The sequence below is a fragment of the Suillus plorans genome (genome assembly GCF_016647745.1).
Source record: "Suillus plorans strain S12 chromosome Unknown HD556scaffold_11, whole genome shotgun sequence".
NCBI classification, from domain to species: domain Eukaryota; kingdom Fungi; phylum Basidiomycota; class Agaricomycetes; order Boletales; family Suillaceae; genus Suillus; species Suillus plorans.
The window spans coordinates 524,402-539,863 of NW_024537395.1; the positions used below are offsets into that span (position 1 = coordinate 524,402).

Consider the following 15,462-nt stretch of genomic DNA (forward strand, 5'->3'; position numbering starts at 1 on the left):
ACGTACATATGAAGAAGACACGAGAAAGCGGCAATGACCACAGGAAGCCAAATTTCGTGAACATCTCAGCTATCGCGTGTGTCGCTCGGCTCCCATTATTGTACCGTGCAAGATCATATAGTCTAGTATGATGAGCGATGAGCCGAGTCCGAGATTATGCAACACGTACTTTCTTTTACATAGTACACTATCACTCGTCCTGCACGTTGTCTTTTCGTTCTCGGTCTCAACGACATCTTTAATTCTCCTTGCTCAATCATCTCCTCTCAGTCCTCCAATCGAAGACTGGGTTTCTCCCTTGTACTTACTACACAACTTGTTTTTTTTTTTGGTGGGACACGATGTTATCCAGTAGCAACTGACAAGGTCAGCCCGAAAGGATACGTTGAGGCCACGGGGATTGCATCCGTGTGTATATAATATAATAGTCACCCAGAGGAAATACTTTATGTACGCTTCATTGCAGTGTGAGACTCGGTACCTCATAATTATTTCTTCCATCCCGGAGGGCGCCTATGATACTCACTAAAACCCCTGATTGGCGGACCCAGTTGTCCGGAAGGTTGTCTTCGTTTAGAAGGAGACCGCTCCAGGTCTTATCGGCTTGAATTGCCTTTCTACTGCACCTCTTAGAGTCGGTAAGGAGCCTATCAATTTTTTTAAGTCTCGTATTCATCGCGGGAATCCATCTGTTATAGATTTCCGTGTTCGAGCTTTATCACCGTTGAATTTGAATCATGACTCGTTCGCATCTATACTTGACCACCAACGGAAGAAAAAGGAGGTTTGGTCGGAACAAACAACAAATGATGCAAAGCTGAGCAAGGTCCACGTCGGCAACGCTGACCCCTATATGGATTCGTGACGAGTGATTCTAAAGACCAAAAACACTGATGTATTCGCAGCGTATTCAGACATCGATCGATGGACTCAAAATTTTATTCTATATATTTATGAACATACTTTATAAGTTTGTACCAGACAGATCTATATAATACCTCTTTGTTGTGCAACAGGAGGCCAACGAAGTTTTCTTGGCTGAAGTGCCTGTTATAGACTGTTCTATAGTATATACATACTTGCTCATAGTACCTGATCTTGTGAACACAACCCATGATGTCGACACCCTCAACCAAGACTCTTGATCACATTATGCATCTCACACCTCCTGGCTCAGTGGATGAGGTATCACAACAATTCCGTGAACTTGGCTTCCAGTGCGTCACCTTTCAAGTTTTGAAAATATCTCAAGGCAAATTCCATGTGTAGTGTCCTCCCAGGGGGTACACACGCTGGGGGACTGACACAAAATGCGCTCGTGGTATGATTGTCTAACTTGAAGTATGTATCAGAATTCTATGTACTGACATTTTGGGCACAGGTACTGCAAGACGGCGCATACATTGAGCTCGTTTCTTTCACGCACCCAGAATCGCATTACCCACCAGGATCACCTGAGCGCCAGCAACGGGATACCTTTCCCTGGGTATTGAAAGAACCCGGTTGGATTGGCTATACGTTCCTCGGGTTTTCCAGCACCTCAATATCAGAGCTTATAAACGCCCGAGCCAAGAAGGATAATACTGGGATTCGATATGATCCAGAATTTGATGGAGGAAGAGAGCGCAGCGACGGCAAGGTATTAGAGTGGCAGATCTCTGCACCATCCCCGGATTCTGGCAGAGGAGTTGTCCCATTCTTCTGCGGAGATGTCACACCAAGGGAATGGAGGGTATGTGTCTCGTTTGATACTTATCCGAGGCTATCTCAGATCAGAGTCTTTCAAGGTCCCACTCGATCCTCCTTCGAATGCAGAACATCCGTCAGGAGTGCTCGGGGTCGCATACATCCGAATTTTGGTGGAGGATGACGATCTATCGGATGTGACAGCGGATATAACGTCGGTCATCGGTGGATTACCTGTGTCTCACACATCGCAAAGAGTCACTTGGGTACTTGACACACCTAACACAGATGTCGCTGGAGGAAGACCCCAACTCATCATCAGCGTGCCAGAGACAGAGGACGAACGCCGGACGTTGGAAGGAAGGGGCGAGGGTATTTATGAGGTTGCGTTTTTCGTTAGTTCAGGAATGAAGGAAGGGCAATCCTGGACGCCATATGGAAAAATTGTTTGGCTAAAGGGGTAGCTCACGGCAAATATACGATCTTCTTGGTGAAGTTTGGGCTAGCCGTTAAACGAATTCTTACCAGCGGTGTACTGGATATCCTCCAGTTGTAACTTTGACCCAGTTATCATTTGCCCTAGAATATCAACAGGCCAAGCTTTCATGAAGCTAAATAATGCTAAGGAGACCCTATTCTATTAGCGATGAACTAAGTAGCAAAATCAAGTCAACAGTCTTACATATAACACATACTACGCAACTTGTTCACAAAGGCGACCATCACCGCCTCTCCCTCACCCTCAACCAAACTACAGCGACAACTGCAACACCAAACACAGCTGTAAAGGCAAAGAGCACAAGAATATCTCTATAATAGTTGTTTAAGCCAAAACCAAACAACTTGTATGCAGTGATCAGTCGGTGATACGAAGGGAGAGATACAGACATAATACCCACCAACTGCATAATGAGGGTCGCCGATATATTGACGGGTACGCCTTGCAAGGTATCATTGATCATCAGTCCTGAGCCTACTTCGTTTATAGAAATGGCTTCAAGGGTATACTGGCGGATTCGATGAACATCCGTGAAACGTGGGATGTCAAGTATACGCACCTTGAGCGGGCAAAGCCATTGCAGCCAACGCAAGATGGGAGGTATTGAAGCGAGGTGGACAAAGAAACCGGCAAAGGTCATCTGGTACAGTGCAGAAAGAGCGGAAAGCAGGATCGCAATCCCGCCATTGCGGAATAGCGTTCCCAGAAGGAAGTTCTGCGTGGCCGACCAGTAATCAGATAAGGTAGGGCGTGATAGCGCAAAAGACATACAAAGAGCGTCATCACTAGTGTGTACAGGACGATGATGAATATAAACTTGAAGAAATGAACTGCGTCATTTGCAAGCCCAGCCATCCAGTATGTGCTGAAAACCTAGGTCAGACCACAAGCATGGATGGTAGAAGTGAAATAACTTACATGGTGCAAACAGTGATGGTAGGTATAATGCGAAGGGGTATCACGTCGAATATCAGACGTGAAAGAAGCCAAGCTGTTGGGCTAAAGGGCATCTTGAGGAAGGAACGTCTATCGAAAAGAAATTGACAAACCTGTAATACCAGTTTGACCTCTCACGAAGGAAGAGAGGTCGTATCTCAACGATATTATAGAGTGCGCTAAGAGAGGAGAATGCAATGAGAGACCCCTGAATGCAGTATCATATCGAGTCTCCACAATCAACCATGATTTCTTACCATGAAGAAAATGCATCCGATTCTGGCCTGGAATCCGGCGATAGTTAAATTAGCCTGATAGTATAGACCACCTGCCATACATTTAGCATAGTCAACAGCATAATCATTTTTACATACCACAAAATATGCCAAGCACGCAAGCAACACACACGTGCGCGAAAAATAAGGTCTTGTCTCTACCAAAGTCGGCTAGGTTAGAGGTCGTCAAGATGAACGATTAAAAGTGTGTGCACCTTTTCAAAACTTTCCATTCGCGTCCACAAAGTACTTGCAACTGCGTAAGGAAAGTTGCCACATACATGCCCTGTGCCAAATTTCGCTTAGAGAGGAGAGCTTCAACGTCTTTCCCTCTGTCGGCCTTCTCCTCGCTGCTGACACTTAGAGTTATTTCTCCGACCGCATTACTGTCCAGGGGCATGCTGGAGATATTAGGAGACTCGCTCGCAATGTCGAGTAGATAGTCCGCAACGTTGTAACCTTCCTCATAGGACAGGATATCAGCCCCGGCTCCTCCTCCTTCTCGCATGTGCTTGAAATATTGTATTGGTGCTAATCCGCCCGGCCCCGAGTACAGCGTGCGCCCATTGGAAAGGAGGTAAACGGAGTCAAAGGTGTGGTAAAGACGCGAACTTGGCTGATGCACGCTGCAGATAACCGCCACGCCCTTTCGATGTCCATGTGAGCCTTGATGACTTACAGTAACTCCACCTTCACGTGCGAGTTCTTTCAGCACTTTGATGATCCTGAAAGCGCTGACTGAGTCTAGTCCGCTGGTGGGCTCGTCACAAACGAGCACATCCGGGCAGCTAACAAGTTCGAGCCCGATGCTAACGCGACGAGCTTCTCCGCCACTGATACCTCTACCAGTCCCATCAGTAGCACCAATTCTAGTTTCGGCGATGCCATCTAAACCTAGTTTGGAAATGACAGTGGAGACCAGCGCTGCCTTCGAGGACGCAGGAAGAGATTCGGGGAGGCGAAGGGATGCGGCGAATGTAAGGGCTTCGCGGACAGTGAGCATTGAAGGAAGGATGTCACTCTGCGGGACAAAAGCTACCCTTGGCCGACGTCCAGGAGCATAGGGAGGAAACGTGATGGACCCTGTGTATCGGCCTGATTTTGTCTTCCCAGCGATGAGTTCAACAAGAGTAGTCTTGCCTGCTCCACTTGGACCAAGGATTGCCATGAGCTGACCTGATTCGATACTGCCGCTAACGCTATCGAGGATGTTCTTTTCCTCTTGGATGGAAGATTTGGCAATCAGGGAATACGGTGAACTTTTAGGCGATTGCACGGTATATGAAATGTCGGACCACCGAACACTTATCCCACCGCTTCGGCCCCCATTGAACGGTAACTTTTTCGCCGCTCGTTGGGCATACCAACCCCACGCAATGAATGCTAGCCCAAACGCAATTATTGCCCCAACAATAACGAGTCCTGCAATGACTCCCCCGCTTAGTTCGGTTCCACCCGACGTAGCTGCAGCGGAAGAAGTAGCGTTTGTCGTGTCGATGACGGCCTGAGTGACACATTCACCAAAGACGCAGCCTTCCATGGATAAACCCTGACTTCCGAATACTGAATTGATGGTCTTCTGCTGAAAATGGCAGGTATTGGTGCTATCGCACGCAACTACCAATGTTCCGGTGAGTCCGCTAATGGTAGTTGTGAGGTTTGAAACCGGTACACCACCGCAGAATGTGGCATTTTTGATACAGCTACATGAAAGATTTTGACATGTCCAGGTGCTTGAGGCGGTATTACCCGAACTGCCAGTGGTGGTGGAATTCGATGATGTCTGGGTACAAGGCGAAGCAGTGCAAAAGAACTGCTCGACGCCAGCATACATAAGTTGAGCATAGATAGAGGAGCTAGTGGAGGGCGACAATAATGTTCCACTGGTGTTGTGCAATGGTGATAGAGAGCCGTTCAAAGTACGGAGAATGTTCAGAGTAGATCCGAGAGGATACAGTGCCTCTAATGTTGGATTCTAGATTTAAAAAAGTTAACTCGGGGACACTAGACGCTCGAATTCAACGATGTTGCACTGACATTAACTTGACAGCTAAGTTCGCCAGCTGCCCATACAGTAGGGGCAGTATTGCAAACCATCGTATGGTTCAAACCAACCTGACCGTCAAGCCCCGAGGTTGCACTTGCATTGCCATTGACCGCAGCATACCCGACCTGGCATGCTGAAGAGGTAGTGCAAACATTACAGCCCACTCCTCCCCATCCGCTTTCGCAGGTGCAATCGGACGCAGTCAAGTTCGCAAAGCCGCCAGACGAGGGTTGAGCTAAAGAGCGATGAGAACCATCGAACATGGTACCACCACATCCTGGTTGTGCACAAGTAGCACCTCCAAAGCCCGGAGGACAAAGACAGCTCGAGGCATTAGATGGAGAGGTTTCACCGTAGTTCATACATGCTTGCCCAATAACGTTGACTGAAAGAATTGATAGGACGAGGAGAACGCAGGAGAGATGATACAGCCCATGGTTCTGTACCACTAATAGTGGCATCCTTGGGTTCCAAGTAGTAGTCGTCCGACAAAGTCGCCATTGGAGTGTTTTATTACTGCCAGCTCAGCTCGCATAAACGATTCAGATGATATGATCCTGACAAGGTCCGGTCTTGGCGAAACGGGTGGGGTGGCTTGTTCGAGGGGTTAACCTCCCAAAAATAGGTGCCTTCCTAGGGGTCACCTTCTTTCTTTGGCAAACATTCGGAAGTAACAACGGAGAGCGGAATTTGAAAAACGGAAGCTGCCCTGTACCTGTGAAGAGTCCGGAAGTCACCGATACTCACCCTTGACACTGTGACAGCCTTTGACATTGGCCACATAGTACGTACATCATAGCAAGACTTGGTCACCACTCCACACTACCTCATGTTCCAAAGTGTGAGTCTATTTTCTTCCCTTCTTTGCTGTTTAACCTCTTTGTATTCGTCTTATTCAGATTTCGTCTTGGTGGTCACCGACACCGACACCGACACCCGCACCCGCCCTGAAAGAAAAATATGATCCCACAGACCCTAAGATGAACCCTCTCAACCCTCAAGGTCTTAAACCGTAAGTACAAGCTTTTTTTTGCCATCCCGACTGACTCGGGCTACTTCCGTGTGGACAGATGTTGTGCCTGCCCAGAAACGAAATCCTCTCGCGATGCTTGTTTTCTACAGAATGGAAACGAAGAAGGAAAATGTGCTGAGGTACTCAAGAAGCATGTCGAATGCATGCGAGGGCTCGGATTCGACATCTAGTTGCCGCGATCATACTGTCGGTAACGCCGCGCACGCAGCAACTACCCGACTCCCGTTGGCTGGCACCAGATTTTTTGGCCAGTCGTAGAAAACCCCCTTGTTCCATTGATATCAAAACACGCAGAGAGATGAGTCTATACTTACACCCCCACTTTATTTCGTCTATCGATAGTTCCCCGCTCATACTTGTTTTTAATGAGATCATCACATACATTTGAGTGACCCTCCGCGACGGAGTCACATGGTTCTTGGCCTTCCATCCGAGTCGTTCCTTAACCTCCAGAATTGCCTGGGGGTTTGTCACTTGAGATGTAGCGGGATGGTTGTGGTCCTTACTGCTTTATGATTCCGCTGACCCATGACAGACATGTTAGCTTCCTCGCAGTTCATCGAGTCGTCCTTTCTCTCCCAGACGTGTTTCACTACCAATACAATTCCCGCTACGTCGTTTACGTTCGCGTTGATGCACACTAACCTCCGAATCGACGCGTTGGGTGTTATATAAACTGCAGGATGTTCTCGTAAGAACGTGTACTCAAGTTGTTACTCCCCCCACGGCATATCCGTAATCCGGTTGTATGTTTTACAGAAACCAACCCGTCGCCGCGACGATGGGGTCTGGCCTGAGCTCATCTACCCGATTTGGGCTGTGGTGGCAAGAATGAGGGCAGGTGACTTGACCCTCGTTATCCAACAATGGTAGAAGAACCAGGACGACAGGGTCACGGTCTTTGCCAAAGTCGAGAAAAAACTATTGCATCGGTGGCAGTAGTGATATGTGCCATCGTACGCGCAGGGTCAATACGAACTCCAGGGGAGAGTGAGTGCCATCGTGCGCGCAGGGTCAATACGAACTCCAGGGGAGAGTGAGTGTCATCGCGAAGCAAGAGAGGGCGGACAGAGTTGTGTCATATCAAACGCAAGACTGGCCGTATCCTAGGGCAAGAATGGTCCAGTGACTTGTAGCCAATGGTTTCAGGACCATTTGCCTTCTCCTGTTATGGGCTCATTAGAACCAATTTGTCTACTTGTTTAAGGATATATAAGGTATGTTCTTACTTGGATAGACGGGCCATGGTGTCCGAGATGGTGACATAAAATGGTTAGACTCTCGCCGCTGATGTCCATGTGATTGCAATAGTCCATTGCTTTGAACAAATTTGACATGATTCATTTCAGCAGAAGACTGCTTGTCCTGTCCTTGTTTGTGATGTACTGGTGTTGAGAACCGTCCACCACGAGGCTACAGACACAGCGCAGGTACGGAGAATTTGCCTTGTTGGGGTGATCCCATACTCAATGTTCTTTTCCTTCTTCTATAGAAGTAGCCTTTGTAGCCATGTGCAATGCAACGGTGAAGAATCGCCGTGCTCGGCTTGTCCGTACATTTCGCTACATACGGACATCATACGAAAGGAGAAATACTGAAATGATGACATTTCAACCCGACTCTGGCGGTGCGGCTCAATTCCAAGTTGCCCTCGGTGCATAAAAGGGCTCTCATACGGTATGTAAGTCATTCAATTTACTGCCCCAAGAATCCTCATCGTTCAGCAAGTTAATTAATCAATCTTCCATCGTAAACCTTACTTTTGTATCCACGATGAAGTTCTTAATCACTTCCACCGTCGCTGCCCTCGCTACGTGCGCCATCGCTACATCTTACAGCCTCTCTTATGATACCAACTACGATGTGGGATCCAACTCACTTAACACGGTGGCCTGCTCAGACGGCTCCAATGGTTTGGAGTCGCGTGGCTACACTACTTTCAGTTCTATTCCCAACTTTCCTTACATCGGAGGTGCACCCCAGATCACAGGCTGGAACTCAGCATACTGTGGGTCGTGCTGGGAAATCACCTACTCCAGCTCGTCGGTGACCACCACCAAATATGTTACCGCCATTGACGTCGGTGATGAGGCACGGGATGGGTTCAACCTGTCACTTGAGGCTATGAACGACCTCACGGGTGGACAGGCCGAGTTTTTAGGGCGCATCACCGTTACGGCCACCCAAGTTGATGAAAGCAATTGCGGTCTGTGAGACCGTGAAATTAGGGATTAGGGTAAGCAATATACTCTGAGCCCCGTCAAATACAAAGGCATCTCGTACTCACCAGCTTGATAGGTGTGTGATGCAATTTCTTTTCTTTCTTTTCTTTTGCAGTTGATCTTTGGCTTTCGTGTACGGACAATATGGGCACTCGCAGAGACGTTAATCACGAGCAACACATGTACCTCTTTCTTTTTGGAACATTGGTAGTATACTGGTCTCACACGACCCACGCGTGTAAAAGAGTACCAATGAATTTGCAGGAGAACGCGTTGTTTGCATATCCACGTGCGCCCACAGTTCGGCCTTGACTACATAGTCTGACTAAGTGTCCATGCTGTACATGTACGCGTACGATATGAACGGAAGTATTTGTATGTCACCTGACCGTGTATGATTCGAAATTCCACGCGTTGAAATCTGTTGAAATGCTGCTTTTGGAATGTACTGGCAGCTTTTCTGACCCTTACAAGTCCTATTCTTATCTTGAGTTCATCATAAGATCTAGACGATGTCCTCTGGAACATCTGCGCAGCAGTTTATCACGAAGCTCATGACTTCGCCACAGAACAGGGCGTTAGCTATGGAGGCTGACACAATTCGGGGGCTCTTGGGCTTCGCTCGCCAACTCCAACCTGGCGACCCAAAGCACGTAGAATACCGGGGAAAGATTAGCCAGATATTGGTAAGTCTGAACTCAGGTTTTTTCATGTGTACTGAACAAACCATCCTGCAGTTCGTTCGTGTACAAACCCTCATACCTGCGGCAACAATGTTCGACCCCATTTTCCTGTCAGCAGCGGTAGAGATAACCACCATCTGCCAGAACAAGCAGTGGGTTGGCATACCCAACTGGCAGAATATTAGAGAAGATGACCCAAGGATCGAAAACCACCCACTGATCCACAAGACGTGGTATGTTCATCCGGATCAGCAGATGTTGCAGGCCCTCCCTGAGGGTGTCCTACTACTTGCTGACCCACCCGCTGCTGCCGACGATGTTCCTTTAATCGCCGATAATACTTCCGTGGCTTCCAGCGCAGTTAGCGAGCGCCGGCTCCGTGTCTTTGGCCCTAAGTCTCAGTCTCATGCGGATGGGAATGACGAAGAGGAGGAAACACTACCGACAGAACAGTCTAAGGGCCTGTCCAATCACCGGGGGTCTAAGAAACGGCCGTCTGAGTCACAAACCCCGCTTGCAGGAGGTATGAGGGATGGGGCGCACAAACGAATCTGTGCAGGCACCAAGTCCAATACCGTTAACAAGACGGGAGAAGGCGTATCCAAGGGAGTGATATATGTGCAACACCCTGGAGCGAAAGTAAGTCACTAACAATAGCCTGGTTATTTTACTAATCACAGGCTTCAGACCAAAACACCGACAGCTTTATCCTTGAAGGCAAATGGCAATTCGGTAAGACTGATACGTTTGACTCCTGGTAGCATATTAACTTATTGACAATTATCAGGCCAACACCTTGACAACACGACCGGGCACCGTCAGCGCCACTGATCCCTGTCCTCGTTGTGCCAGGGAAGGCAAGATATGCATGAGAGCCAGGGGCAAAACTGGCCTCCTGTTGGTTTGCACTGCATGCAAGCAACTGAAAAAAAAGTGTGAGTTGGATGTCAACCAGCCCGCCAAACAACGAGGAAAGTCGGGCTTTCGAGGTGGCCTTCATTCTCGATCATCAGAGAGGGTGAAGGCGCGGAAAATGTCCACTCGCCGCATGGGCACTTCTGTGGTGCAGCGAAAACAGCCTAGAGTCGGTAGGTGCATCACTTGGTTGACATGCAGTTCGCTAACAGATCCAAAGTCATGAGCTATGTGTCAGTGCCCCAGCTTCCGATCTCAGCCCCCGACTCCAAAACCGTGAAGCTGAGCAACGTGAAGAGAAAGATGAGTAGCATGGAGGGTGTGATCGACCTCCTCCATCGCGAGATTCAGACACTCCGCACGATCATCGATGCCTCGAACTGACAAAGCAATGCTTATGGTGTATACATGGCTTTGATTTCACATTAAGCTATCCTAGCCGAAGTATGGTTGATTTACCCCCCTTCCCAACTTCTTCGAGTGTTAAGCTTGAGCGTATACCACTATTCACAACCGGATTCGCGACCCGAGTTGTGGATGCACTCAATGATATTGATTTAGCAGTCACCCTTTCTTTACACTTTCATGCCTTATGCCTCTTGATACCATTTTTTCAGTTTTATGACTAGCCGATTGATGCCTTGTCACTTCAGTTCATGCCTACGCCAATTGATACTCGGTTTACTTACCTCGATCTTATGCATTAATTACTACTCTTTGCATTCGCCCTATCAGCACGGGCACGTGACCCTAACTTATGATGACTTTGAGTCCAGGAAATTGATTTCACTTAAGCTGTACTAATATTGGAGATCTATCTACACTCTAGTAGTATATCAATTCATCAGAACAAATGCATGTATGGTGCACGTCACTTAGTCACCGCTACTTTTGTGCAACATTTTTACACCTAGACTTCCCACATATCCTAGTTAGTAAGGTGGCCTTACCGTAATGTTCTGGCCACTTAATAAAGCCTTTGTGCCTTCCTACGGAGCACCGGCAGTGCACACCAGCAGTTTCCTTGTACTTAGAATATTTTACTCTACAGTCTTTTTTCCCACCATTGGTGTCATCACCCTTTTGGGTAATATGGTAGCGCACAACTTTGCATGATGCCACCACACTCGCACTCGTCATCGTTGACAACGAGCTCGTATACGGTGAGTTTTGTTTTGTTTTATTTTACATATATATCTCTCACTACAGGACATCACAAAACTACATATAGGCGTTACTTTACGAGGCTCCTAGGTTCATTCTCTGTGCATACAGGTATGTTAACCGAAAATCAACAGAGTGCGTGGGAATCATCCTGCCTTCTGTGTTCCACCACGCACCCTCACCTCCAAGCTGCCTATCCTCCCTCTTGTGTGTCCCCCATGACACTCAATGCTGTGGGTGGTGTATCATGGAAATGCTCTGTCCATGTGGGCGGCAAAAAGACCAGGACTTTGTGTACAGAAACTTTGCACTTCTCTCCTCAAGAGTAAGTTCATCTCTCTAATTTCTGTCGTCTAATATACGTCCATTGATAGTACTGTAGAACTCCCTTTGACAGAGCATGAGCAATTATCAACCTCTGAAACCCAGCAATGCAGCCCCAATTCATCGCCACCCCCACTATCAGACGACTTCTCTCCTTACAACAACTTCTCTCCTTACTAAATGGACATCAACTCCATGATTCCTCCTCCCAGCGAGGAAGGACATATATTAAACCAATATCTTGTATCTAGTAACAACTATGGACACACTACAAGTCTTCCCTATTGGACTCAGTGTGCGCATTCCTTTTTTTGACCGTCGACCAACTTTTGTCGCCTGATGGTCTGTTTCATTCCTTGACTCCAGCTCCAACTGAGCTTTCTCTGTGAGCTTTCGAGAGCGTTTGGGACGGTGTGTTTGAGTTGGCGGTACATCAGCGGCAGTTCGCTTCCCGAGGGTCAATGCAGGAGTGACCTCATCAATGAGGGGTGTAAGCATGGGAGTAATAGTGTGCGCCTGTCATGGGTTCGTTTCCAGGGCAGTTTGAGTGTCTGAGTGGAGCACTAATAAACCAGGGCATGTCAGCATGACTGTATTAAATATAAATAATGATTTACGTACCCTGATCAAGAGCACGAAGCTCTGGGTCCACCATATCATCTGTAATTGAGCTGCGGGTGGGCTCAATGTCATCATCACCATGCAGCGGGGCTGGTTGGATGTTGTGAGGCAAAGAAAACAGCACTGAGGCTGCATTGTCATCTGGAGCAGTGAAATCAGGCTGACTAACATCAGGGACAGGGTATGATAATTGAGATATATCAGCTGTTGTAGCATAGGGGGTGTATGAGCAGGAGTAGGGAGAGCTACAGTATTAGAAGGAGGTGGCTCAAGCGGTACGGGTGGCTCGAGCTTGGGAGTTAATGTCTCCCCATTTTTTATGCACCATGCACGCTCTTTAGCTTCTTCTTGGTCAATCGCCACAAAACAGCAATGGTGAAGTCTGATTGCCTCAACCACATTTTCAAGGCTGTCAATACCACCCTTTAAGTCTGAAGGGTTTGCCCATTGGGGGTGGTTCCACCCCATAAGTTTGATAAAGTAGGTAGAAACGAGCTTCTTGTACTTTGTGAACTCCATTGAGGCAGATGGATTGTTTGTGACTTCACCTGTGATATATTAGCTGTTAGTATAAATTGTGCAAGGGAAAACTTACATAGCGACAAGCGGAGACCTGTTCTGATAGCAGCCTTGGCATTCACGACACGCTCCCGATGATTAGTGGCTGAGTCTGGATTCACATCAAAAAAATAAATTGAAATGGATGAGAATGATTACTAACTTAAAATGAGGCCATTGGCCAGAATGGTACTCTCGAAATCTGTCGCTAATTGGGCGACATCCTTGCGTAAGTACAACCAAACAAATTGTTCTGCTGCTGAACTTGTGAAGAATGCTTTTGGTGCCATAGAAAAATTGGAAACACCTCGAACCATCACAACAATGGCTTCTACGCCAACGCATTGTTTCAGAGCTTCCAACTAGGCCCCAAAATTCACGGTCAATAAACACTGAACCTTGAAAAACATGGACATCACCCACCTCTTCTTTCATGTACTGGAAGCTACGAGCACATTCGGCAGCACGAGAATGAGTGGTTATATTCAGTGGGCAATCTTGAGCACCCTTCTTGACTTCATCGAAGTCCAAAATAAGCTTGGTCCTTTGCTCAGCGGTGAGCTGATGGTACTCAGTAGCTTCCTTGACGAAATCCGCAATGTTGGACTTCTCATGCATGTCTTTGTCTAGAATATAAGTCGTTAGCAATAAATATACATGGTTGGTAGATTGACTTACTGGCATTGGTTCTGATGCCCTGGAAATGCATAAATGCATGCCATGCACTGGTTTTGTTGTGCTTGCGGTGGTGAACTACAGAACCAAGGGTGAAATGCTCCAGGTAACGGCGACGAGGCTGCTTGAATTTGCAAGCCAAATCGGTAGCCTTTGAGTTCATATAGTTCAGGACAGCTTGAATCTCCTGGTCCTCGTCAAGACGTTTGGTGCATTGCCGTTCAGTCAGTTGTTGGCATACTTCCTTTGATACTTTGATGTATGGACCACGTGTTCGAGCAATAAACTGACGAGGGTTGTGTGAGCAGCTTGTTGGAAATGCCATTGAGGGAATGCTGATGCACAAGTTCAAAAACTGAGAAAACAATGGTCATTCTGCCATTTAAATGTAAGATACATGGCGAGTGGCATATACAAACTGAACTATGGAAGCTGTACATTACAATCTTTCAACATAGCTTCTCTGATGGCATCGGCATGGTCCAAAGAGATGTTAGCGTCCTGCTGCAATACTGTAACCCATCGCTTTGCAAGGTAGTTCTGACAGATCGAAATGCAGATGTTATGAAAATTGTCCAGGTAACCAAGGTTCTCCAACACTGCCTCTGTTGCATCCCCAAATGGCGTGATTGCGGACATATCAGCATTGAGAGGCTCTATGATAAAGCAAGGAGGGGTCCGAGTAGGCGACACAGTAGATGCAAAAATCCCCTTCAATGGGAGGGCAGAGATTGGTGTTACGGGGGGTATCTTGTATGTGAATGAGGGCGTTGGGAGTCAGACTCGCTACCAGAAGTTGAGTAGACAGTGATGGTGCATGACAACTGCAATGACTTCGAGCTCTCATCATCAGTATGTGTCATAGCGGTTGAAGTACCCTAGGTGAAAAATTAGGCCATATTGGTTGAATACAAATGTAAAAGTACCTTGCGCACACCCCTAACCTGTGCACCTCCAACCCCGACAGCAGCTATTGTTACATGACGCTGGATAGAGGGCACATCTCTTTGACCTTGCATCAAACCAATTTGATGCGGCTTCCATATGATAGTATCGTTGTCAAAGGATGGTGCGTGTGATAAGACATAATCACTGGAACTCAACAGCCATTCCAAGGAGCCTGCAGGACGACCAGGAAAGATGAAGTGTGCAGAGGTTGGCACAATTGGGCGGGGAATGAGCGGCATGATGGGGTCTTCTGTTTGGGCCTTTCCCTTTGTAGGGGTCTGAGCCATCGTTGAATTACCCCACTTGTGCCGAGTGCGGGTGTCTGCAAATGCATTTGTGAGTGGAGTAGCATAGTCGGAAAGAAAGAGTTGGGTGATCTGAGCCACCACTGCATGGAGCTCATGGTGCTCTTCAAGGACTTTAGGGTTGATGTATACGTTGGCTTTGAGTGTTTCAGGCACGATGTTCATGTTTGGAGACGTAGCACTAGGGTGATGCAATACAATGGTAGATCCACCTGTCAACCTGTCTAGAACGGTGCACTACATGTGCTATGAGCGTGTTTGATGATTTAGAAATTGAAAGGACTTACTAGATCAAATATACAATGCAAAATGCGCTCAGTGTGTAAAGTTCAAGAATGCCAATTACCAATCTTCTCCTGCGTTAGATTTGGCTGAGTCTTTGAGACACCAGTGCGGTAGTGATCCAAAGTCAATTGGTAGAAGCCGTTGTCATGGTCAAGATAGCTGCCATCGTTGTGGAGCCCATGCGTCAGTAGAGACAACAGTGCTGATTCCCACCGATCCTCACATCCAGCAATACCATTGAGAACTTGAAGACGCTGAATGAGAGCTTTGAATTCATTGAAGCCAT

At 47.4% G+C, this 15,462-nt stretch overlaps 7 protein-coding genes across 7 annotated transcripts; 4 read left to right on the forward strand and 3 right to left on the reverse strand.

Annotated features, from left to right (window-relative positions):
• Positions 1–517: 517 nt before the first annotated feature.
• HD556DRAFT_1220082 (uncharacterized protein) lies at positions 518–712 on the reverse strand (the record flags this gene model as incomplete). Its single annotated transcript, XM_041296778.1, has 1 exon — positions 518–712. A coding segment is annotated over one exon (195 nt), but the record flags the coding sequence as incomplete, so codon positions are not given.
• A 404-nt stretch (positions 713–1,116) lies between these two features.
• HD556DRAFT_1458195 (glyoxalase-like domain-containing protein) lies at positions 1,117–2,206 on the forward strand (the record flags this gene model as incomplete). The annotated part of the gene is made up of 4 exons (XM_041308170.1): positions 1,117–1,217; positions 1,270–1,321; positions 1,382–1,732; positions 1,788–2,206. The coding sequence occupies 4 exons, from the start codon at positions 1,117–1,119 to the stop codon at positions 2,148–2,150; spliced, it is 867 nt and encodes a 288-aa protein (XP_041163786.1). The 3' UTR covers positions 2,151–2,206.
• Positions 2,207–2,225: 19 nt separating this feature from the next.
• HD556DRAFT_1347620 (uncharacterized protein) lies at positions 2,226–5,997 on the reverse strand. The gene is made up of 10 exons (XM_041302284.1): positions 5,434–5,997; positions 3,612–5,371; positions 3,496–3,554; positions 3,379–3,449; positions 3,235–3,329; positions 3,104–3,184; positions 2,957–3,050; positions 2,745–2,900; positions 2,586–2,693; positions 2,226–2,528 (listed from the first exon to the last, which is right to left on the reverse strand). Exons 1-10 carry the CDS (start codon positions 5,902–5,904, stop codon positions 2,409–2,411), a joined length of 3,015 nt encoding a protein of 1,004 aa, XP_041163787.1. The 5' UTR covers positions 5,905–5,997; the 3' UTR covers positions 2,226–2,408.
• A 387-nt stretch (positions 5,998–6,384) lies between these two features.
• On the forward strand, positions 6,385–6,646 carry HD556DRAFT_1231506 (COX17-domain-containing protein; the record flags this gene model as incomplete). The annotated part of the gene is made up of 2 exons (XM_041297435.1): positions 6,385–6,455; positions 6,514–6,646. Coding segments are annotated over 2 exons (204 nt in total), but the record flags the coding sequence as incomplete, so codon positions are not given.
• A 1,512-nt stretch (positions 6,647–8,158) lies between these two features.
• Positions 8,159–9,135, forward strand: HD556DRAFT_1347623 (Cerato-platanin). The gene has a single exon (XM_041302285.1). It carries the CDS (start codon positions 8,250–8,252, stop codon positions 8,688–8,690), a length of 441 nt encoding a protein of 146 aa, XP_041163789.1. The 5' UTR covers positions 8,159–8,249; the 3' UTR covers positions 8,691–9,135.
• A 7-nt stretch (positions 9,136–9,142) lies between these two features.
• On the forward strand, positions 9,143–11,167 carry HD556DRAFT_1347624 (uncharacterized protein). The gene is made up of 5 exons (XM_041302286.1): positions 9,143–9,384; positions 9,436–10,020; positions 10,069–10,113; positions 10,169–10,469; positions 10,517–11,167. Exons 1-5 carry the CDS (start codon positions 9,211–9,213, stop codon positions 10,678–10,680), a joined length of 1,269 nt encoding a protein of 422 aa, XP_041163790.1. The 5' UTR covers positions 9,143–9,210; the 3' UTR covers positions 10,681–11,167.
• A 1,136-nt stretch (positions 11,168–12,303) lies between these two features.
• Positions 12,304–15,056, reverse strand: HD556DRAFT_1439775 (uncharacterized protein; the record flags this gene model as incomplete). Its single annotated transcript, XM_041306007.1, has 10 exons — positions 12,304–12,347; positions 12,406–12,565; positions 12,655–12,953; positions 13,001–13,075; positions 13,127–13,325; positions 13,387–13,589; positions 13,642–13,924; positions 14,077–14,388; positions 14,445–14,516; positions 14,565–15,056. 10 exons carry the CDS (start codon positions 15,054–15,056, stop codon positions 12,304–12,306), a joined length of 2,139 nt encoding a protein of 712 aa, XP_041163791.1.
• Positions 15,057–15,462: the final 406 nt, after the last annotated feature.